General features: G+C 38.6%; 1 protein-coding gene across 1 annotated transcript in view; it reads left to right on the top strand.

The window, feature by feature from the left end:
- LOC114642541 (stereocilin) overlaps positions 1-25,814 on the top strand; it is a 112,270-nt gene that overhangs the window by 71,683 nt on the left and 14,773 nt on the right. The window contains exons 24-26 of the mRNA XM_051920786.1: positions 9,158-9,319; positions 16,548-16,690; positions 24,700-24,848. Of these exons, the coding sequence (XP_051776746.1) occupies positions 9,158-9,319; positions 16,548-16,690; positions 24,700-24,848 (454 nt within the window). The remainder of the gene's footprint in view (positions 1-9,157; positions 9,320-16,547; positions 16,691-24,699; positions 24,849-25,814) is intronic.

Genomic DNA, 25,814 nt, shown 5'->3' with positions numbered 1-25,814 from the left:
CCGGATTTATGTATAAGCCGATATTCTATTTTTTCATTTTCACAACTTTTTTCCTTAGATAAGCCGCGGCTTATAGACAAGAACTTAGGGTAAATTAAACAGTTCTTAGTGGTAGGGAAAGTAGAGCAGTTACGAGGGCGACAGCATAAGTGATCATTAATACGAAAGAATACAAAGGTGCGAGTGGAGAGCTTTTAAGCAAGAAATAAGAGAGGTGCAAAATTAGGAGAACAGACAAAGTAAAGTTAACCTCATAGAAGAACAAACAGCAGGCAGTTGAGGGAGAGAATATTATAGGAGCTTAAGGGGGCAGAAGGTGTTAAATAACTATAGCAGATCTTTAATGAAATTTTTTGGTTTAATTTTTTTTTTAGTTTTACAATTTAAGTTAAATCATTTCATTTTAATAAAAAAGTTTTAATAATCCAAAGTCAAATTTCAGTAATGAGGCCAGTGCAATTTAAGTCCTGTTGAATGTTGAACTTTTTAGAGGATGACTTGGAGGAGCCAGTTTTCTATGACGGCTACATCTGCAGAAGATGCCAGCTGATCCAACACCTCAAGCTCAGGGTCACTGAAGTGCAGGAGCAGTTGGCTGGCCTGCCTTGCTCTATAAAATTGGCGGACCTGACAGAGGTGTCCTTTAGAAAGATAATGTGTACCCCTAAGATAATGCAGGAGGAGACTTTAGACTAGACAGGTAGAAATAGGTGGGTCATGGTCACAAGGCACAAGGTAAGGGTGTACACTGTCTCTGACATCAACACCAGAATTGGAATTGTCAAACTGTTTTCAGGTCCTTGTGGAGCTCGACGGTGTCTCAGAAGATTCTTAGGTGGTAGGCAGAGATGAAGAGCTCTAACAGGCCAACTCAAAATCAGTTGCCAGACTAATAACCCAATTGTGCTTCACTCACTCAGAAAATGGAACCAATGTAGAAAGCATTTTAAGATGGATAATCTTTTATCTGTGGCACCTCTGCATGAGAACTACCTTTTTCAACCCTTGCAAACATATGCAGTTTTTAATATCTGGAAAACATTTGGGATTAAATTGCTTAGAGATCTTTATATAGACAACATCTTTGCATCCTATGAACAATTACATTGCAAATTTAAATTTCCAGCAACACATTTCTTTCACTATCTTCAAATTAGAAACTTTGTCAAACAGAACCTGCCCGATTTTCCCCATCTCCCACCTTCCTCTATGCTGGAAAAAATATTGCTCAGTCTCGAGGACTCAGACAGCATTTCAGCAATATATAAAAATATTTTACAGTCCGTCCCTTTCAAAGATCCAAGAGGACAATGGGAAAAGGATCTCTCACTCAACATTTCAGAAAAAGAGTGGAAGGTAGCAATGCAGAGAATTCATTCGAGCTCCATATGCACAAAGCATACAATTATCCATCCATCCATCCATATTCCAACCCGCTGAATCCGAACACAGGGTCACGGGGGTCTGCTGGAGCCAATCCCAGCCAACACAGGGCACAAGGCAGGAACCAATCCCGGGCAGGGTGCCAACCCACCGCAGGCATACAATTATTCAGCTCAAAATTATATATCAAGCACATCTGTCTCATTTGAAATTGTCCAAAATGTTTCTAGGACAAGATCCAACCTGTGTACGCTGCAATCAAGCTACTGGGTCACATGTTTTGGGCCTGCACCAAATTAACATCATTCTGGACAAAACTTTCTAAGTGCCTTTCAGACAGCCTTGGTGTCCCAATCCCTCCTAACCCATTAACAGCTGTGTTTGGTGTCCTTCCAGATGGGCTTAAAGTGGAGAAGGACAAACAAACTGTCATTGCCTTCACTACACTATTGGCACGTAGACTTATTTTGCTAAACTGGAAGAATCCTAACTCTCTTCTTTTAAGTCAGTGGGTAACTGATGTTTTATATTATTTGAAATTGGAAAAAATCAAATTCTCAGTTAGAGGATCTGTGCAGAACTTTTTCAAAACCTGGCAGGATCTAATCAATAATATTTTAGAATAAGCTCTTAAATCACTGAGGAAGTAGATTCTCTCCCCATTTTTTTTTCTTCTCCATTTATCTGTATCCGCCTATTAAACTCTTCAATTTATTTATTTTTACTATTTTTAAGTTTTAGTCCTCTGGCCATGTTCTCTTTCTCAGGAGTGGGGGTTGATTTGTTTTCAATCCTATTTTTTTTGTAAAAATTAATCTATTTGTATGAAATGATTACAATAAAATTAAAAAAAAAAAACAATAACAAAAACAAAATCAGCTACCAGAGACAGAGGTAATGATACTTGTGAACTCAATCATTAGGGGGACTGAAGCGCAGGTTGGGTCCACAAACAGAGAGTCTTGCATTGTGTGTTGCCTTCTGGGTGCACATGACCTCCCTGGAAGGGTTGATAAGCTCTTGGTCAGAGCAGGGATGGATTCAGCTGTCATTGTCCATATCTGAACACACGATAAACGTAAGGGTACCCTGTCAGTTCTGCAATTCAGATTTAAGTACTTCCCAGGCTGAGGAGCAGAATTGTGAAGAGAAGAAAGTGGTCTTCTCTGAGGTTTTGCCTGTGCCACTCCATATAAGACTGAGGAGATCAGAAGGCTTAATGCTTGGCTCAAATTTTAGTGTAGGGTAGAAGGGTACAGGTTTAAGGGGCATTGGGATCACTGCTGCTGTGATGGAGTGCAGAGGGGCACCAATGTGTTGAGGATGCATATGAGTAGGTTAGTTGAGGATTGTTTAAACTAGAGAATGGAGACACACCAGGTTTAGAACTGTACATGAAGAAACAAATAACAGTGTAACAATAAAAATGCATAGTAATGTATTTTGTAACCCAACATTTACAAGCAAAAGTATAATGAGTAACATATTAAAAATATATTGCCTTAATGCTAGAAGTATCAAAAATAAAACAAGTGAGTTGGAGTTGTATGTAGTGGAGCATAATTATGATGTTATAGCAATAACAGAAAACAGGCTAAAAAAAGCTGGGAATGAATATAACATAGAGGGATACACATTTTTAGGAAGAATAGACAACAGAAAAGGAATTGTCAAACAGAAGTTAAATGCAGTTCACTTCAATTGGACAATAAGACCCATGTTAGTGAGGGCAGCTGGCTTCATCTGGCAAGCATTAGGGAAAGAGGCCTTTTTTTAGGAGTTTTTAATACACTGCCCAATGCAAACAGTAAATCTGATGCACATTTAAAAAAATATTAAAACATCAAGTTTACAAGGGAATTGGAGACTTTATTACCCAAATATTAAACCTTAAACCACCTCAACCAGTTATAGTTGGTTCCCAGTGCAATTTTCCAGCACGCCGGAGCTGATCAGTCAGTGCCCTACATTCATTGAGCGGCCAGCTCATGACCACTGCTGCCCCCTAGCGAATCAGCATCACTGTCACTGGGGTTCAACCGCTGCACTAGACTAGCCTGTAAGCATCAGCACTTACCTCTGTGTGCTTGCATGCTGCCATTTCAAACGCAGTTTGCTCAGTGATTTATTGAATTTCATCAATGTCGTCAGTTGCACCTTGTACATATACTAATAGATTGTTGCAGTAGCTTTAACAGTTCATTGGCAGGGTGTAAAATGATCAGAGTTGCAGTAATTGTGATGCTCTTTGCATGAAAAATATATACGTTCCATTAAAATTTCACTTTTGCTTGGTGAATTGTGATGTTTCTTTAAAAAGTACAGCAAAAAAGTATTTGGCATCTGGGGGTGCATTAACCCCCAATATGTGGCAGTTTAAGGGTTAACTGGGATATCCTTGCAAATAGCGGACTATAAGATAAAGAGTTCTTAGAATTAATCAGTGGCTGTTTTCTAATATAGTATGTTAAAGCACCAATGCAGGGGGAAGCGCATCTGGGTTTAGTATTTTGTAATAATCAGGATAAAGCTGAGGGTGTAGAGGTGATTATATCACTAGTGTCAAGTGACAATAAAATAATACAGTTGTTTGTGTTTTGTAAGAGTGTGGATACAAAGACAGTTAAGTTTAACTTTGGTAGGGCAAATTTTGAGCAGATGCAGCAAAGTCTGAGGAGGATAGACTGGGATAAGCTTTTAAGTGGGGAGGCAGTCAAGGAGCAGTGGAACAGGTTTAAATACGTTTTATTACATATCATGCAAGACAGGCACATACCAAATTGAAACAAAAAAAACCTCAGTTGATTAATGAAGAGTTGAAAAAAGCTGCAAAAGGAAAAACAACTGTATAAGGTGTATAAGACTGATAACTCCAATGTGAATTGTAGGCATATTGAGAACATGAGGGCAACCATTAAGAAGAATATTAGGAAGGCTAAAAGACAGCTGTAGAGGAATATAGAAGATAAGGCAAAAGATGACCCAAAGAGATTCTCTCAGTGTTTTAGTAGTAAAAGAACAGTCAAGGAGGAGGTCAAGTGCATCAGGAATAGCAAACAAGAATTAAAACAAACAGACAGTGAAATATCAGATGCTCTAAACTTGCATTTTTCTAAGGTCTTCACATGTGAGAAAGCAGATAACCTCTGAGCGACAAATGGGACTACTAAGGAGGTACTGAAGGATTTGGAAATTGTAGAGGGAGAAGTACTGCTCAGATTGAATAGGCTGAAATCAAACAAATCACCAGGACCAGATAATATTTACCCTCAAGTTCTTAAGAAAGCTAGTGAGTACATATGTAAACCCTTAATACAATATTTTTAAGAAGTCACTGCGCACAGGGAACGGGAAAATGGCAAATATTATCCTGTTAAATAAAAAATATAGGCCAGTAAGCTTAACGTGCATCACAGGTAAATTAATGGAAGGAATTATTAAAGGTAAGAATGAGCAACACATGGCAAAAACATAATTTTTACTGAAGAGTCAACCTGGGTTCAAAAGAAGAAGGTCATGTTTTACCAACATGCTGGAATTCTATGAGGAAGCAATGAAAGAATATGATCAAAGTAGAGCATATGATATTATTTATCTGGACTTTCAGAAAGCATTTGATAAGGTGCCACGTGAGAGTTTGGGCATCAAACTAAAAGAAGTGCGAGTTCAGGGTGTTTGTAGATGGGTGCAAAATTGGAAGAACACAGGAAGCAAATTGTTATGGTGCAAGGAACCTTATCAGAATTGGCTGACATTAAGAGTGGTGTTCCATGGTGGTCAGTGCTAAGTCTGCTGCTGTTTTTAGGTAAAAAGGTGGCTATGTTTGCAAATTATACCATGATAGGAAGTGGATTGGCAGATAATCTTGATTATGGGCAGATTTGTGTCAGATGTAATTTAATGTAAGTGAATATAAAGTATTACATGTAGGTAGTAAAAATATTTTTTTTGAATGCACAATGATAGGTCTAAATATTGAAAGTACACCATATGAGAAAGAATTTAGGAGTTGTAGTTGATTCAACACTATCGACTGCCAGACAGTGTTCAGAAGCCATTAAGAAGGCTAACAGAATGTTAGGTTATATAGCACGATGTGTGGAGTACAAGTCACAGGAGGTTCTGCTCAAGCTTTATAACACACTGGTGAGGCCTCATCTGGAGTACTGTGTGCAGTTTTGTTCACCAGACTACAAAAAGGACATAGCAGCTTTATAAAAAGTCCAGAGAGGAATAACAAGGCTGATTTCAGGACTACAGGGGATGGTGAGAATTCTGAAATGAGAAATTCTTATATGTGTTTGGGGATGATGTTGTTTGTTTGTTTTCTATATATATATATATATATATATATATATATATATATATATATATATATATATATATGTGTGTGTGTGTGTGAAAAGATCAGCCTCGACACAGACAGACACGCAGACTCAAAAGTCACAAAAACACACGTTTATTATTTTTCCCAGTCCTCAGCACAACACAATGCACACACCCCACAATGCTCAGTCCTTTTTCTTTGTTCTTCTCCCTCCACTCTTGCAAGCTCTGTCCTCTGACTCCCGACTCCAGCTCCCAGAGTAACAATTGCTGGCTCCTTTTTATTACACCCCCGGAAAGTGCTCCAGGTGCTCATTGACCTATTTCTGGCAGCACTTCCGTGTGTGGTGGAAGAACCACCTAAGAGGGCTCAGCAGTGGTTACAACACCCCCTTTTGTACATCCCCGGACCCCAACAGGGCTGTAGTCAACTCCAACTTCCATGAAGCCCTGCGGGAATCTGTGGCACCGCTGCAACCCTGGGGGGCTGCCATCTAGTGGTCTGGGGAAGGTAACAATCTGGATAGGTTGGCTCCCCCAGTTCATCCAGCGTGGAGGCATCCCAGCTGGGCAAAAGTCCCGGCCATCTGTCACTATATATATATATATATATATATATATATATATATATATATATATATATATATATATATATATATATATATATATATATATATATATATATATATAAACCTTTAGTTTCCTTTCAGTATCAACATTGTGTATGAGATGCTGTACTACAAAATACTCCCACAAATGTGGGCCATTAATTGCAAACAAGATTTGTTAATTTGCACACACAAAAAGTGATTATCCTAACAAAATCATTCAAGCCCATGTAGCAAAAATGAGTACACCCCAATTATAGTCTTAGGAGAAAAGCCACACTTGAGACTACAAAAGTCCAATTAACAGGCATTCAACCACAGGTAAGTCTAATGATTCATTTAAGAGGTGTCCAGCAGACAGGTGACTATAAAAGGGCATTACTTAACAAAGAAAAGCCCTTGCATTTCATGCTGTCAGCAATGGCTCCACATGGAAGAGAAATGTCAAAAAATCTGAGAAAGGAAATCATTACTTTACACAAAAAAAGGTGAGGGCTACAAGAAGATCAGCAAAGCTTTACATATCAGTCAAAATACTGTAGCAAAAGTGATCCAAAAATTTAAGAAAGATGGAAGTGCAACCATCTTACAGAGACGTCCAGGCTGTCCAAGGAAGTTAACATCTCAACAGGAGCGTCTTCTGATGAGAAGGTTTGAAGAAAATCGCCATGCAAGTTCACTGCAGTTAGCTAAAGCAGTAGAAAGCCAAACTGGAGTGACCGTTTCCGGTGACACAATACAGTGCACACTGCAGAGGAATGGCATGCATGGGTATCGTCCACGAAGGAAGCCTTTCCTAAAGCCCATGCACAAAAAAGCACGCCTAGAATTTGCTAAGGCCCATGCTGAAAAAGACGAAGACTACTGGGACTCTATACTCTGGAGTGATGAGACAAAGATCACTGTTTTTGGAACTAATGGTTTCAAAACTGTATGGCATCGTAAAGGTGAGGATTTCAAAGAAAAATGCATGGTGCCTACAGTGAAACATGGTGGTGGCAGTGTCCTTATGTGGGGCTGCATGAGTGCTGCTGGTGTTGGGGAGCTGCATTTCATTGATGGTATCATGAACTCAACAATGTACTGCTCTATACTGAAGGAGAAGATGCTGCCATCACTCCGTGCACTTGGTCGTCGTGCACTTTTTCAACACGACAATGATCCAAAACACACATCTAAAGCTACTGTTGCATTTCTGAAGAAGAACAGGGTGAAGGTGATTGAATGGTCAAGTATGTCTCCTGATCTGAACCCAATCGAACACCTGTGGGGAATTCTGAAGCGACAAGTTGAGCATCACTCTCCATCCAGCATCCAGGCTCTAAAAGAGGTTATTCTTGAAAAATGGAAAAAGATAGATGTTGCAATATGTCGCCAACTTGTTCATTCCATGCCTAGAAGACTTGGTGCTGTCCTTAAGAATCACGGTGGTCATACAAAATACTAGATGTAGTAGTTTTTGTTGCGGGGTGTATTCATTTTTGCTTAAACCAATTTGAGTGAAACTGAAGATTTTGTGATCTAAGTTATATTATTAACCTTAATTTCATGTTATGGAGTTTAACAAGTGTTCAATAAAACTCAGCCTTGTGAAAATTTTGGACATTGTTCTTTTGTTCATTGAGCTACTGATTAAATTCGTACTTTTTAAAGGGGGTGTACTCATTTATGCTGAGCACTGTATATGTATATATATATATATATATGTGTGTGTGTGTTTTTTTTTAATTACTTTTTTTGTTCTCTTGAGCGTCTATCAATTTTAGTTTTTTCAATATTTATATATTAGATATATTATATATATTCAGAAGACAGTGGGCCAAGATTGTGCGTTCAAATCCTACTGCTGACACTGTGTGACCATGAGCAAGTCACTTCACCGGCCTGTGTTCCAATTGGGAAAACGAAAGAAGTTTAGCCAATTGTATCTCAGATGTTGTAAGTTGCCTCGGATAAAGACATCAGTCACATAATAAGTAATAATTACAGTATATATAATATTAGATCACTGGAGCTGTTTATTGTTGAATGTGCTATGCACAATTGTCTATGAGTAACATTACTGCATTAGACCAATTCCTGCTTTTCCAAGTGACTTTGCTATGGTTGGTAGTTATTGCAAAACAATATTTTACAGGAGACTCTATTCATTTAATTGAAATGGGTAATTAGTAGGAATAATGTGAAATTTGAGTATATATTATTATTATTAGATGTTTACAGTTTTCATTTATTTACATCGTTCACTCAAGTGCAGTGTATCCTTTCATGTTTTTGTGAGTTTTATGGGGTAAGCTTTTAAATTCCACATTAATAGCCACAATGAGAGCCAGTATTCAGTGTTTTTAAAAATGTAAAACTCAATTAACTGCTTGTACAAGTGGCAAAGTCTCATCATGGCATTCTTAATAGCCTTCTTTGTAAGAGTGCTTATCTCTTTCTCTGTTTTAATTGTATGCTCCCTCCCTTAATCTCATTGCTCCTTAAGTGGTAACAACAAATTAACTTGGAGCATTTCATTTTTCATGTACACGTGCACAATTTGAACACTTCTTTTAGGTTATCATTCTTGCTGCTACTTTCTGAACTGTTCACAGGTATTTCCTGAATGGTATTCTTCAAATCAATTCCTTTTGAATGGTCTAAGCTTTAATTTAGAAATAACAAGTGAACTTGCTTGGAGAAAATCACATCTGAATCAAAAATAATGCTACAGTAATGCTGCTAAAAAATCTCAAAGTGTAGACAATCTTTAGCACGTCTCATGTAAAACACTGTAAAACCCTGACTGTCCTTTTTAATATCATTTTATGTTTATTCAATAAGATTTCTTCTTTTAGTTTCAGATGTACGTACCATTGAGGTCAGTGAAGCCAGAACAGATACTTCAGCTTGGGTGGATTGTTACTCAACTAAGTGACAAAGAGCTGCAAGAGCTGGACCTTTCGCACTTGGAAATTGTAGCATATATGGGACAGTTTGATCAGTGGACTCCAAAACAGGTAAGAATACATCTGAGTGCTACTTTAGTCTGTTCTGCTATGCCGACAACTTTTAGGACAGCTTCTGTTGTTTTCCACTTTATCAACACAGAGGACATATTTTCTAGAATGCTAATAATACAAATCATCTTATAAACAATAAATAAATATGCACAGGGACCAGAATCCTGGATTTGATTGCCACGTCTGTTTACTGTCAGCTGCACAAACGTGCATATTAGGTTAACCCTAACCCTAACCCTAACCCTTGTGCAAGTATGGGTGTGTTCATAAATAGATAGTATGTTATTTGCCCCAAGGGGGAAATTTAGCTTTTTACAGAGGCTTAATAAATAAATAAATAGTATAGGAAACAACAACAACCCCCTTTAAATACACACCACAATACTTAAAAAAAGGAAACCTCTAAATTGGCTAAAGATAAAAAGCACAGTCACAGTTTGGTATTATGAAGACATATTGCCATAGGTATGAAGGACCCCCAGCAGAATTTCTTGACACACTGCTGCTGAATAATTCATTTCCATTAAGTCGTCAGTTTTATTGTGTCAGAGAGAGTATTTGCAGCGTTATTCATAATGTCCATCAGTTTTGTCTTTATTCTCTTATCCAGGTTGAGAATCAGCCTGACTTCTTAAATGGCTTGTTTATTCGGTGGGCCTCTCTTGAAGTGATGGTACCAGCCCAGCATACCACAGTGTAGAAAATCACACTAGCCATCATAAAATTGTAGAATATACAAAAGATTTCACTACACACATGAAAGAACACAGTCTCTTAAGAAAAAGGAGTCTGCTCTGCAATTTCTTATAGAGTTCTTTTGTGTTAAAAGACCAGTCCAGACTGTCATTGATGTGGGCCCCCAAGTACATGTATTGATGCACCACCTCCATATCCACTCCCTACATAGTGGATGATGAGGCTCTTTGGTGTAGCGAAAGTCAATAACCAGTTCCTGTTTTTGTTGATTTTAGTTGCACAAAGTTCTCTTTCCACCAAGAATCAAACCACCGCCTTACTTCTATTGCTGTGTTTTTTCTCCCTTATCAATGCACCACATTAATAGAGAATTTTTGTAAGTGCTGTGACCTGTTATTATATTTTTAGTCTGACTTGTACAGAGTGAAGAGAAAAGGAGATAGGACTGTCCTTGTGGTGCTCCAGTGTTACTCACCTCATGTCGGAAACACAGTCCTTAAGGCTAACAAACTGCTTTCTCATCTCCCTTCATATCTCTGAGCTCACCCATTAACAGGGTAGTAAATGTACAAGGGGGAATCAAGCTAAAGTTAAAAAATGGAATTTATTAGTAAATGTTCTTCTTTTATATTCTGATATGTATCAAATGTATCTTATTAAACATCTTGAAGGGTATTAACGCTGTTTTGTTTTTTAATATAATTTGGACTATATAAACTGCTCAAAAAATTAAAGGAACACTTTGAAAATACTTCAGATCTCAATGGGAAAAACAATCCTGCTGGATATCTCTACTGATATGGACTGGGTAATGTGTTAGGAATGAAAGGATGCCACATCGTTTGATGGAAATAAAAATTATCAACCTACAGAGGGCTGAATTAAAAGACACCCCAAAAATCAAAGTGAAAAAATGATGCAGCGGCAGGAAGGCTAGTCCATTTTGTTGAAATTTCATTGCAGCAACTCCATGTCATCCTCAGTAGTTTGTGTGGTCTCCATGTGCTTGTATGTATGCCTTACTGAGCATCACTGAGCTCCTCGACAGTCTGAGGTGCAACCTGGAGGTGTCAGATGGACCCAAACAAAATGTACCAGAGGTTCCATTGGATTTAGGTCAGGCGAGTGTGGGGGCCAGTCAATGATATCAATTCTTTTATCCTCCAGGAACTGCCTACATACTCTCGCCACATGAGGCTGGGCATTGTTGTGCACCAGGAAGAACCCAAGACCCACTGCACCAGCATAGGCTCTGACAATGGGTCCAAGGATTTCATCCCGATACCTAATGGCAGTCAAGGTGCTGTTGTATAGCCTCTAGAGGTCTGTGCGTCCCTCCAAGGATATGCTTCCCCAGACCATCACTGACCCACCGCCGAACTGGTCATGCTGAATGATGTTACAGGCAGCATAACATTCTCCACAGCTTCTCCAGACCCTTTCACTTCTGTCACATGTGCTCAGGGTGAAACTGATCTCATCTGTTAAAAGCACAGGGCACCAGTGGTGGACCCGCCAATCCACGGTGACAGACAGTGAGCACATGGCCCACTAAAGGACGTTGGGCCCTCAAGTCCACCTTCATGAAGTCTGTTTCTGATTGTTTGGTAAGAGACATTCACACCAGTGGCTTGCTGGAGGTCATTTTGTAGGGCCCTGTCAGTGCTCATCCTGTTCCTCGTTGCGCAAAGGAGCAGTTTCTGGTCCTGCTGATGGTTTAAGGACCTTCTACTGCCCTGTCCAGCTCTCCTAGAGTAACTGCCTGTCTCCTGGAATCTCCTCCATGACCTTGAGACTGTGCTGGGAGCAAATGTTCTGGCAATGGCACATATTGATGTGCCATCCTGGAGAAGTTGAACTACCTGTGCTACCTCTGTAGGGTCATGCTACCAGTAGTGACACTGACCGTAGCCAAATGCAAAACTAGTGAAAAAAACAGATGAGGAGGGAAAAATGTCTGTGACTTCCACCTGTTAAACCATTCCTGTTTTGAGGGTCGTCTCATTTTTGCCTCTCTAGCCCACCAGTTGTTAATTTAATTAACACCAAAGCAGCTGAAGGTGATTAACAACCCCCTCTGCTACATAACTGACCAGATCAATAGCCCAGAAGTTTCAATGACTTAATGTTATACTCGGATTAAAAAGTGTTCCTTTAATTTTTTTGAGCAGTATGTATTTGTGTCCCAGTTGAAACATCATCTTATTTGCCCTTAATCAGTTTGCAGTTCCACATTGTTAGATAACACTTTATACATACAGTACCTTCAGTAATGTAGCCATGCAAACAGCTAATTTACAATATTAGCATAGTACTATTACTAATAAATACCCATATAGGTTGATGTATTTAAACACTAATTATTTACTTAATATTTGTACTGCCCCTCAGGGAGACAGTAACATTTTTTATGTAAGGACTGGAGAAATGCAAAGTCAAAAGCAAGCTGAGTTCAGAAACGAAAATCAAACCTATCTTTCAAAAAAACTGAGAACATAATCAGAAAATCAGAAGTCAGAACCAAGAGCAAGAGATCAGAAGCTGAGAAGATAAAGTTTCTTTGGTCATAACCAGGAGGAGATCAAACATTTGAAATGAAAAAGGCAGGAGTTAAGATTCATTAATCAGGAGCAAAGAAAAACAATAATACTTTACACAGTGGTTCAAGGCTTGACTCTAAAACTTGGATAAAACATGGCCACTTGAGATAACATTTAAACCCCAAACTACTGAGCACCCAGCAACTAGAGAACACATTATGGCAATGGGATGCACAAAACAGCGGCACCCCAGAAGAAATGTACCGCAGGTAATTGTAACTCAATTTTAAACATAGTTAATTTGCGGTAAATACAATAGCAAACTTCAGATTTGGGAAATCTCTGTGTTAAAACACTATAACCAATATACAACTAGCCAGAAACCCTGAAAGAATTTGCACAATAAGTTTTTCAAAATCAGAGATCATACCAGTGTTAAGTACAGTAGCCTAGCGAATGTCTCAGATTTAACTTTCTTTCATTGAGTTCTTCAGAGTAATGGCCACGGTGATTTCTCCATGTTCTGCTTTAAAAGTGAGCTTGCGGCTCTCTCAGGGGTGAGTTCATGAATGCCGTATGTATGGAAGGAAAAGGCCTTTTGGTTTGTTCACGTCTGAAGGGAAGTACAACGCTTGCTTTGCAATATAACAATATAAAAATGTGCTTTGAGAATATTTCTATTTTGAGTATAACATTTTCTGTCTATTTTCACCGCTGAACTGCAGCCTGTAGAAAGGGGCAAGGCTGGACGTTTTGGATGGAGCGGAATGTTGGAGACACCCAATCAGAGTCTGATTTATCAGCACAACATATGCTGCTCCATTCAGAGATTGTCCTCCCTGCAGCCTGCTGAGTAAGGTGGGGCTGATTCAGCGAGTTGTACTTGGCGAGGTATACTTGTGCATTCACATTCTGAGGGTTATTCGTCTGGTCACACTGCAGAAAATCCATATTTGTTTAGTCCAATGGCAAAGATTTGGGGATTTTTTTGGGTATCCAGATATACCCAAAAGTAAAAAAAAAACACTAAAGGTCTTTAATCATTCCCAGGATTCCCAGTTGTATTCAGAAACAATAAACAGAATTGCAGCCATAAACTGTAGACTGGAAGCATGCTCAAAAGCTAAGGTCTTTACTTTCTTTTGGAAGGCCTTTCTTTTTTCACAACAAAGTTTGAGCAGTTTTAAAATTGTGTGACCATTTTGTGAGTAACATGATGTCACAGATAATGTAAACACGTGCATCACTTGCCTGATCGCACATGGCGTCCTAATGTCAACAAACTCTCTAAAATGGCAGTGCTCAAGTAAACAAGGCAACAAAACGGTGGAATTATTAAATACGAGGGATGTTCAAAACTCTATTTTTTTAACTCTATTTATTAAGAATTTCAAAAACAAATGACATCACTTTTCTACATAGTCATCTTCGTTTGTGATGCAATTTTCCCAGCGTCATACCAACGTTTTAATGCCATCAGCAAAAAATGTTTTTGGTTGAACGCGTAGCCACTGATGCACCGCTGCTTTCACATCAGAGTTCTTTCTTAATTTCTCGTGTTCGTGGCTGTAGCTGGACATCCAGAGCGCTCTGCGTCCATCATACTAGTCAAGCCATTTTCAAACATTTGAATCCACTTATAGATGGTTCTGCGAGAGAGGACTTTATTGCCAAACTGAGCACACATGCGGAGAAGAATTTGTGCTCCCGACACACCTTCTATCCACAAAAAGCGTATGACAGAACGTTGTTCCTCTTTGGTGCAATTTATAAGCTTCGCACAGGGTGACAACTCTGATACTAAACTGCAATGGTAACCAACTTACCAGACAGAACTAGTCACATGACACTCTCAGACACGACCAATTACTACTCCTCCCGCCATCAACTGTTACCAATGAAAATATAAAAGTGCTGAAAAGTTTTGAACAACCCTCGTATAAACTCCAAAAATGGAAGCAAACATGATATCAATGAAGAAAGTAATAAACACATAAAACACAAGTAGAGTATTGCTTACTTATTATCCTGGTGCTGTGTCTGGGTGTTTTATTTTGCCTCAGTGCCCACTACATGAAAGAGTTGAGTTCTTCACTTGTGATGGTCAATTTTGTAACCTTGTCCTGTACGCTTGGTCCCAAACAGTCCTTAAAACTGATGCTTAAAACTCTGTGCCGCTCACTTTTAAAATTGCTTCTGTAACCCCAATGTTAAAAAAGTCTGGTCTTGATGCTGACAATCTTAACAATTTCCGGCCTATTTCCCACTTACCTTTCCTGTCAAAAGTTCTTGAGCGTGTTGTAGCTTCCCAACTCACCAAGTACTTAACCTCTAATAATTGAATGGAACCCTTTCAGTCTGTTTCAGGGCGCGGCACAGCTGTGAAACTGCTCTGCTACGGGTAACCAATGATTTGCTTATGGCAGCAGACTCTGGACAAACTAGCATATTAATTCTGTTAGACCTCAGTGCAGCATTTGACACTGTCAGACATGACATCCTACTGTCCAGAATGGATAACATGCTGGGTATCTCTGGCACTGCCCTCCAGTGGTTCAAGTCCTATCTGACTGATAGGCAAGAGTTTGTTAGTCTTGGCAGGAGCAGATCCAGCTCAGCGCCAGTCACACAAGGAGTCCCTCAAGGCTCGGTCCTCTGCTTTTCTGTATTTATATGCTTCCCCTTGGCCATATTATCCACAGCTATGGACTAGGTTATCATTTATATGCAGATGATACTCAACTCTATTTCAATGTTAAAAGTGGAACTTCATCAGAGCTTTCTCAGCTCACAACCTGCCTTAGTGAAATTAAAACCTGGATGGAGCAGAACTCTTTAAAATTAAATTGCAATAAAACTGACCTCCTGCAAATTGAGACTAAAATGCAACTTAATAAAATGAGCTCCTTCCCAGTCCATCTTGGCGGTGATCTCATCAGACCTGCCTCTACTGTAAAAAATCTTGGTGTCATTTTTGATTCCTCCCTCTCTTATTCCACCCACATAAATCACATTAAGACACTTTCTTACTTTCACCTCGGTAACATATTCCATGTTCGCTCCTTCCTCTCCTTTTCTAACACTGAGAAACTTGTCCATGCTTTTATCACATCCCGCATTGATTATTGTAATTCCCTACTGGCAGGTGCCCCTTCTAATCTTATATCACAGCTCCAGCTTATTCAAAACTCAGCTGCAAGAGTCCTTACTCGAACCAGCAGCAGCGAGCACATCACACCCATCCTGCTCTGTCTCCACTGGCTCCCTGTGTCTTACAGAATCGAATATAAAATCCTACTAATAACTTACAAAGCCTTAAATAACCTCGCACCAAACTACATCAGTGACCTTCTCCATCACTATGTGCCTGCCCGCCCACTAAGGTCCTCTGATTCTGGCAATCTTGTTGTGCCCCACACTAATCTACACTCCATGGGTGACAGGGCCTTCAGCTGTATAGTGCCCAGACTCTGGAATGACCTACCAAAATTAATCAGGTTAGCGGACTCCATGAATTCTTTTAAAAAACAACTCAAAACTCATCTGTTCAGGAAGGCTTTTAGCTCTACTTGACCTTATTACCCTTTTCTCAGTTTACTTCTCTGTCAAGATGCCAATGTAACCTGTATGTGTGTGCGTGTGTGCGAGACCATCAATTATGTTGTCTGTTAGGCTTTTTCTCTGAATTTACTGTCTTAATCTTCTTTATTTATTTATCTGGTTTGTACAATGCTATATACTGTATACACTGCCGTTCTTTATTATATTCTGTAAGTGCCTTGAGCATGGGAAAGGCGCTATATAAATAAAATGTATTATTATTATTATTATTATGTTACTTGATTATGTTGACCTCTTATTTAAGTCACTTTGGATAAAAGTGTCTGCTAAGCAAATAAATGAAAATGTAAATTTTAAGTATTACTGAAGTTGACAATGAGTCTTTTTAAATATATTTTGAATGCTAATCTTGATACATTTTTTAACAGATGAGAGCAATAGTCTTGAATTACCTGAAGCGTAGTGGACAGTCAATTGAAGACCTGGAGATGTCAAAGCTCGTATCATTTGGTTTCCTTATTTGTGGGCTGTCTCCTACCGAAATTAGTCGACTGGACCCTAAGGCCCTCAGGTTAGTCAGATGTAAGTGTGCCAGTGACTCCTATCACAACTTCAAAACAGTGTGTCATACCAGCATTGAGTGTGAATTCATCAACTCATTGTCCTGATTTATACCCAATGGTGGACTGGCACTCTGTCCAGGAATTATTCTTGCTTTATATCTGATGCTTGTTGGGATAGTCTCTAATGTCAGTGCGACCTTCCCTGGATGAAGAGGTTAGGATGAATTATCCTGATTTATCACTCTGGAATGAGTTATGTATATACCGTATCTATATTTGATGGAAACAGAAGTGCCACATCCAGCTACTAATTCTATTTAACAATGAGATACATTAACATTGATAACAGTCTAATTAATCAGTTCTAAATCAATTTCTGTGAGCACTCTTTGCAAGCTGGAATGCTGTTTTAAAGGCAAAAGAGACCAAACAAAACAGACTGTGGCTACACAGAGACGGCTGGGAACACTTCTCACCTATCTTTAATTAGTAGTAATGGCAGTCTGTTTCTGCATCATAAGTGCTTGTGCTTAAAAATAACCAGGAACAACTGGATCTTAAGAGCTTAGAAGTCCAGCTCATTATGGCATCTTCTAACCACTATTGATGCATCCTGACTAAAAAATAAATACAGTAGTCAAAAAATTAAAAAAAAAATTCCCATTTTTGGAATGGAAGTGAACGTCAAACATTTTTGTTAAGTGTAGATAAAAGGCACAGTTGTTGCCTTGGTAACCTGCCTTTGTTACCATAGCAACCAGAACAATTTTAGCATCAGCAGGTCCCTTTAAAATCCTTAAAATGCCTGTCTTCATTGAGGTTTAATTGCTAAGTAAGTAAAAATTCTGAATAATAGACGCCTTGACTTCAATGCATGCCACAAAGGCTTTATTCAGCTCTACATATCACACGGCCTTACTATTTTGTCTGAGGAAAACTTTGCTAGATATTTTTTAATGCTAACAACAGACCAGGAGAATAACCATTTTGTAAGAAGGGGCCTGTTTTTGTATTAAACATGGAAAGTGTCTAGAGAGCTGTTTTGTTGTTCACCACTGGGTAGCTGAGTTACAAAAATCATTTTATAAATAATTTTCCAAAATTAACGGATAAAACCAAAGCCAAAATAAAACAAAAATCAAAAACACAATTCTGTCCTAGAAAATCATTAGTTTGCGTAAGAGAATGTTACTTGGAATATTTAAAATTTGCAATTTCCTGTACTTGTCATCCCTATAATGATGTCACATGCCACTTGACGTGCCCACAACGTGCAGGATCCATAGTAGCAAATGGTGCTGTCCATAAGAACTGCATTACAAAATGGTGGTGCTGATTTGAAAGTAAATAAACTAAATGGTGTTGTGATGATGCCACCAAACTAAAATCAGAAAATACAACTGATCCAAAATAAAGTTGCACAGGTTTACATTGAAAAAAATGTTTTGATTATTTCATGTGATTTTAATTAATTTTTTTGTTCATTGAATTCAAAAATGAAAAACATTTTTCTCCATCACTTAACATTGTTTTCACAAAACATTTTTACCTGTCAATTATAGTTGTTTTGTTTTTGCCCTAAATGTATTATTTTTTTAAATTTTATTGATTGTATTGTAATCATTCCATACAAATAGATCAATTTTTGCAAAAAATAGGATTGAAAACAAATCAAGTTGTGAGAATTGAGTTTTTGCCCTAAAATTAATCAAAGATTAATATTTTATTTTAATGCTAATGTGTTTGAATTTCATATTTTCTACTATGTTTAAAGCAGAACAGTTATTTTATTTAAAAATAAGGTCAGAATCTAGCTGTAACTGAACACGGTGAGGAGTCCGCAGAAGGCAGCAGCATGTGAGGCCATTTGAAGCCCAGGCTTTCTCTGTGAGGGGCTCCATCGGCTTGAGCAGGACTGGCCAGCTACAGAAAGCGTCATGAGACCCGGCTTCTTGGGTCAGATAAAGTGCTGCTACCACTGCCTCATATTAAGCTTGCTTTAATGAATCAGTTTGTCAAAGTCGTACCAAAAGATGTGCTGCCATTTTTTGCCACACTTGATGTTACAAAACTGATTTGTGGTGCAGAACCCGAATGACCTGGAATGATATGCTTGGGTTCAATTCCCTTAGCCTATAAATGCAGGACAAATTCTTTCATTTAGTGAGGAGATTTGTTGCATGGCATTTAAAGCAGTTTGGTGTTATTTGTGACTTTCTAACCAGAATTACAGACAACATTCAATATATATGTTTATTAGTGTCTGTAATATTAAATTCCAGCATAGTATTCTCCGTCTATTTTAATTATGTGTTATACCTTAACATGCTGTCACAAGAATGACAAAGAGACATTGGAAAGGTTTGGGGAAGCCACCCGTATAATATTTTCCGGCTGCAAAATCTATCAAAAAGAACAGACATGTTCACATGACTGAGTCCAAAACAGAACTGACTTGCTGCCTTAAAATGGCAGCCTTTAAATGCAAGTAGAAGAAGTGACGTCATCAGGACCTGAACCGGCAGTGACATCATTGGTTTCCCCAGAACCGGGCGGGACTTCCCAAGAATGGTCTGCAAGGAACTGAGAAAGAGAATCAGTGCAGTTCGCCGCCCCCTGGTCAGGCATGGAATTACTTTTATTCAAGCCCTTTAGTTGTCCCCTAAGCACGTGTGTGACAATACTATTTGTATTTTCAATTGGTTGTGCACATTTCCAAATCAAAGAGTCTGTTGTACCAACAAAAACCCTAAATCCTTATCAGAATTTGTTTCCTGCAGATCAACATTGATAATCTTGTATTTATAATTAATCATATGGCAGTACTGTGAAGCAGTCATTTGCAATGATGTCTCACTGTTCCATTGAACTGGGCTTCATACTTTGATGGGCAACTAATGTTTCATTTGGGTATAAATCTGATGGTATGTTTACAATCATGGCCTGCCCAGGACAGTACTATCCAGACTCTCTAGTTAGAGAATGTATGCAATGTGATTCATTTGGATTTCCAACAGTCCCCTGGTTCATGGGCTACATAACCCATAGATGCCAGTTTGAGAGGCTCAAGGTCAGTAACACAAGATTACCCCAGAAAACTGCCCTGTCTCCATTCCTCTTGACATTTTATGCAATGGATTTTAAAGCAAAACCAATTTCTGTTATATACTGTTCAAAGGTCCTCAGATGATTCCTCTATTCTAGATTGCATCAACAGTTGAAAGGAGCGGGAATATAAAAACCTGGCTCTGAAAATTCATTTTCAGAAAATGTATGAATGGTGGAATGTTTGTACTGGGGCGGCACGGTGGCGCAGTGGGTAGCGCTGCTGCCTCGCAGTTGGGACCCCTGGGGACCTGGGTTCGATTCCCGGGTCCTCCCTGCGTGGAGTTTGCATGTTCTCCCCATGTCTGCGTGGGTTTCCTCCCACAGTCCAAAGACATGCAGGTTAGGTGGATTGGCGATTCTAAATTGGCCCTAGTGTGTGCTTGGTGTGTGGGTGTGTTTGTGTGTGTCCTGCGGTGGGTTGGCACCCTGCCCGGGATTGGTTCCCTGCCTTGTGCCCTGTGTTGGCTGGGATTGGATCCAGCAGACCCTCGTGACCCTGTGTTTGGATTCAGCGGGTTGGAAAATGGATGGATGTTTGTACTGAGTTTCCACGTGTTTGTTCGAGAAAATACAGTTTTTGTCTAAATTGTTACCTCAGTTTTTAATGTCCTTCAAGTTTACAAGCCATGTAAAAATTTCAGAATTTTACAATTAGGCAATGTGTTAATGTAAATTAGAAAGACTGCACTATTTCATTAATTAGTGTATCAAACCATTATTGTTGTATATTTTGTTGCTGAATGTACTTGTATATTATGGACCATATTATAGGTTATTATTAGATTATTACTTATTAATGAGTAATTATACAGTATGTATTGTATGTTTTCTTGCTTGATTTACTGATGGAAAGTGCTTAAAATAATTGTGTTGTTTTGTGACATAACACAATAAAGGAACAAATGAACTTAATGATGAATCTGTGCATAGCCATAATAGGATCTATTTCAAAGTCCTAATAAACAGTGCTTTCTTTAAGTTTCTTTGTCTGCTACACCTGCTGCCCTTTCAAACACACATGCTGGCTGTCTTTTGCTTTGGATATTGTAATCATCTTTCAGAAGATAGTTTCCATTCTTTTATATGATCTTTAATTGTTGAAATCCTTTTTTGCGTTCTGTGATGTGGAGTAAGAGCACATCTGCAGCACTCCAGTCATCACACATTTTTCTTACCTGAAGTGATTGCAATTTAATTTACTGCAACAGCCGCCATTCTTGTGCTCCTCTAGTTAACTTTTCTTTTCTGTTGATTGTAAATTTTTGTAAATGTTTGCTTTTTTGACTTTTGATAGATATACTCACATGTGCTTTGATTTTTCCCAGTTCTTCTTCCTGTTACTTGTTAGTTGTTTTCGGTTCTCTATGAAAGCCCAAATGGATGGAGTTTTACAGTATATCGGATCATCTTCCCCAGGTGCTACAGCTTTTAGGGATGCAGTTACCTAAATGGATATAAAAAACAACTGGAATTAATCAGCATTGCTTGCTGTGCTTTTGGCCCCATTGCTCAGAGCTCTGTCCCTCATTGCCTTTGGACAGTTTTGTGCTGTCAGAAAAGATTTATAAGATTATTGTTTTTCACTTTTGTTTCTTGTTAGGTATTTGCATACACATGTTTAATCAAATATGGCAAATTATGCTTTTTGGTAAGTTGGATTTCTGGTTTCCACTTTTGGTTTTGTTTAATGTCATACTCTGAATTTTGGTCACTTTTCTTTGTGTGTAAAGCCATTTCTAATAATGTTAAAAGTGGAATACCTGTGACGCCATTTTGTTTTTTGTTATGGATGTCTTTGATTTCAGGCCTGTGCTAGACAGGATAGGATCGCCGCAGTGGTATAAACGTCAGTGTTATGCATTCCCTGACAGTTTGAGAATGTGAGTGGACTTCCACATCTCCATGGCTACAATTTTGGCCTTTCATATTGGCTCTGGTTACATTCTTGAGTCTGGCTTTTGACTCTTCTACTACGTTCATATTCTGCTTTGCTCCAAGTGTTTTGTCCTTGGCTTTGTTGAAAAGATTTTCTCATATTCTGGTTACAACCACATCTGGACTCAAATAAAATTTTTAGACTGTTTGCTTCTGTCATCGTCAGTACAGTTAAGTAAGAATCTACTCTTTGAATTTTGTCCATGTTTTTATTCTTTAAAGTACATTGTTCTTTCTCTATGTTATTCACTTATTATAATTCCCTGCTCCTGTGTTAAATTTATTTAGATTTAGATTTGTTGTTTGATTTTTGCTTATATATATACAGTATGTATATATATATATATATATAGTCAGTCAGTCAGTCAGTCATTTTCCAACCCGCATATATATATATATATATATATTCACGGCATTCGTAGTCTGTGTCACAATCTGATTGTATGGGTGGTTACCTACCAGGTAACGCTTGTGGTTGGCCAGCAATCTGCTAACATCCGCCACTGTGCCCTCAGTTTGTGAGGAGCAGATCATAGAATGGTTGAAATAGTTTACTGTCAAATAAATGCAAAGAGTACACGACACGTGTTTCGCCCTCATTCTGGGCTCATCAGGCATACACACTCCACTGCACACCCTCTTGGGAATCGAACCTCGGCGCCAGAGGCGATGCCCCTAACGTTGCGCCACGGCGTGTGGTTTGTTTATTTGATATATATACTAGCTGTGTAACCCTTTGCTGTAAAAAGCCTGGGTTCCTACAAACTATTGAAATCGTCAAAAAAAAATTGAAATGCAGTCAGTGGTTTTGTTTTGTCGACATGCTCGCCTCTGTTGTCTATCAGCGACTAAGCGAATTTCTCTCTCCTCTGGGGTTTCATTTTGCCGATGTGCTTGCCTTGCTTGTGTATTAGCAGCTACGCGAGTTTGTCTTTCATTGACCATTTCACTTTGGCGACGGAGTTGCTTTTTCTTGCCTTCATGCTGTAGCCTCGTACTTCTTTCTTCTTTCAACTCGTTAACTTGGGGCCGCCTTGCCAGCTACTTGAGCTTCATGCTGTAGCCTCGCACTTCTGGGCCGGACAGACAAACAGACACACTTCCATGCGTAGAATACATATATAGCCCCCTGCTCACTTCGCTTGCCAACCCCGTGTTTGCTTTTCCAGATACACACTTTTAAGATTTTTTTCCTTTGAATTCTTGCTATTTCATTAGTTTCATTTTCATTTCAGAATGATTCCATAATTCAGGAAAGGTTTCTCTGTTTGGAATTTCAGCACAGACAAAGCGATCTACATCATCAGCAGTTAATCATTTTTTTTGCAAAGTAACCAATAAATGCATGTGAGGTAAACCCCGTTTTTGAAATTCTCTGACTTAAACTTCAAAGCCTTACAATATTTACATACTTCTGACATGTCACCTATGTCCATAAATTCGATCTTTATTCGCCTTTTTGTTATTTCTACGAGTAATAATTTCTCTTTTTTTGCGCTAATGCGATGTTTACTTTCTTTGTTTTGACACTGTCGTTTTTTTTCTGCTTTCATATTCTGTATCTTGCTCAGCATGCCTTTTGCGCCTACAGTTTTTTTGAGTCTTTTGAATTCCAGTTTTCATTACCTCTAACCAGCTCTGCATGTGTTTGGCCCCTTTGTTTTTTAACCTCTTTATGACGTTTTACTTTGTTTTCTACTCTTTATCTTTTATTTCTGACCTCGCTTTGTCCTTCTTTTTTTTCAATGACACCTGGTCTGTGGTGATTATTTTCCCTTTTTCGAGTAATAATTTCTGTTTGTTTGCGCTACTGCGATCTTTACTTTCTTTTTTTATACTTTCTAATTTTCCTGCTTTCATAATCTCTAACCTGATCTGCATGTGTATAGCGCCAACATTTTTGAACGTCTTTATGAAGTTCTACTTTGTCTTTTACTCTCTGTCTTTTAATTCTGAGCCCAATTGAACCTGCTTTCTTTTTCAATTCCACTTGTTCCGGGCTGATTATTACTTTCCTTATTTTCTGAATTTGCACTTAGATTACTCTTTTTCTTTTTTGCATTTTTTTCTCTCCAAAGCTTTTGAGTCTCTTTTCTCCGCGCTGCTTTCTTCTTCGCTTAGTCGTTGACATTTCATTTATAACGTACTGTCCTTATACGCTTTATATACACTGAGAGCCCTGGATCTGTGTGTGCTCAAAGCCTTTACACGACTGAGTGTTTTGCTGCCCGTGGTCTTATTTGATATTGGTTGTAAGTAGAGTGTGTCTTGCAAGAATCTCATGTTCTACATCCTCGTGAGATGGTCCTGGGTCAATCTCTTGACACAAAGTCTCATGTTTAGGGTTCCCGCGAGATGCTCCGTGGTCAATCTCTTTCGTCTCGTGGGTCTTTTAAGTGTCCTCCGTGATCTTCAGTATATGCAGTATATTTTAACTTATGAAAGTTTGTGATTCCTGTTTGTTTACATTAGCATTTTTCTAGCTTGATTTTTGTACAAAGTTTTGAATTTAAGAGCGCTTGCCTGCATAATGTGTGTCTTCTGTAGTACTGCTTACAGATTTCAATAAAAATCTTTTTACATGAGTTTTACACCTTCACCTTGCCCAGATGTGTATCTCAAGACAGTTTTGTGCTGCCAGTCACTCTCTCAGTCACTTCCATTTCTCACCAATGAAGGTGACACAAAGAGGCTGTGCTGAGTTTGCTCACATTTCTGACACAGAGGGCATCGTGTACTTGACAGAACGTGTGCCACTGTTAAGTGTTTTTTTTAAATGACTTGAGCTAAAGCATGCTGCTCACGAGTTACAGAAAGATTTGAATTTCACACTTTCTGTGAAGTGCATAATGAGGTTTCTATGCCCATTTAAAATTTCTACACCTTAACAGAAAGTTCTTCTGTTATCTGAGAAGAAAGACCCTTGGTGATTTTTAGTGATCCCCAATTTTTTTTTCTCTATGATGTTTGTCAGCAAGTCAGCTCTGTTCCTTGGAGAACTGAATTTGGGATGTTCTGAACTTCAGGCTGAGGCACTGACCACAAGAATTATGCTGTCAGATGCCTTTGGACCAGTCAGTGAATGGGGTCCAGAGATTTTCATGGAAATTGGCACTCTTGCAGGTAGGCGCCTCGTTTGTTTTCATAATGATGTCTTCAGGTTACCCTGGTTAGCCAAAGTAGGTAGCATTAATGCAACATTTGTGAAATGTCCACTAGAGCCACACCAGCTCCAGCACAGAGGACAGGGCTGCACTCTCTGTGTGACTGTAGGATCAAGAACATTGGTTTTCCTTTGATGATAGGTCTACCAGTAAATAATGGGACTCACCTTATCACTCTGAGGTTAGTTGTAGCTTCATGGGAGATGGTGATGCAGTTGTTTTTTTGGCCCAACAGCAAGTCCTTTGGGCTTCAAATCTCACAGTACGACTATAAAGAGATGCTCAGTCAATCATGCTCCTAAGTTGTTACAGTATCTCCTCCAGGTTTCAACTACACGGCTTGATAGTTTGTTCAAGATTCTCATGAATCTTTGTGTGAAGAAATGCTATCTAGTTTCAGTTTTAAATAAACATTTTCTTAATTTCATTGAGTAAATTATTTGCTCTTTAATTGACAGAATTTTCACAATGTCCAACTCAAGCACAACACGAGATATTTAATTCTCCCAAATGTATTTGTCTACTATAACACAACTGCCAAAAGCAGGGGTCCTCAACTCTGATCCTGGATGGCCGCAGTGGCTGCAGGTGTTCATTCTAATCCTTTTCTTAATTAGTGATCTGTTTTTTCTGCTAATTAAGTTCTTTTGAATTAATTTTGATTGACTTGTTTTTCTAAGATTTGTTCATTGTTCCTCTGAATTGCTTCATATCTTTTCTTAAACAGAAATGAAATGTGAAGTGAGTGAGCCAACAGAAGATCAGCTTAAGTCAGGGCCTCAAACTCCAATCAATTTCACTCCAAGCAGATGTTTAATTAGGTGCTGATTCTTGTTGTTAATTAAATCCATTCTTTAATTCCATGGCCTGTTGCTGCTTTCATTGTGTAATAGCAGACATTTCTAAAATTTGTGATTTTCTCTTT

Source organism: Erpetoichthys calabaricus, chromosome 17 (assembly GCF_900747795.2).
Source record: "Erpetoichthys calabaricus chromosome 17, fErpCal1.3, whole genome shotgun sequence".
Lineage (NCBI taxonomy): Eukaryota > Metazoa > Chordata > Cladistia > Polypteriformes > Polypteridae > Erpetoichthys > Erpetoichthys calabaricus.
Note: the sequence above shows the minus strand (reverse complement) of the source record. Positions and strands in the feature narration are given on the sequence as shown.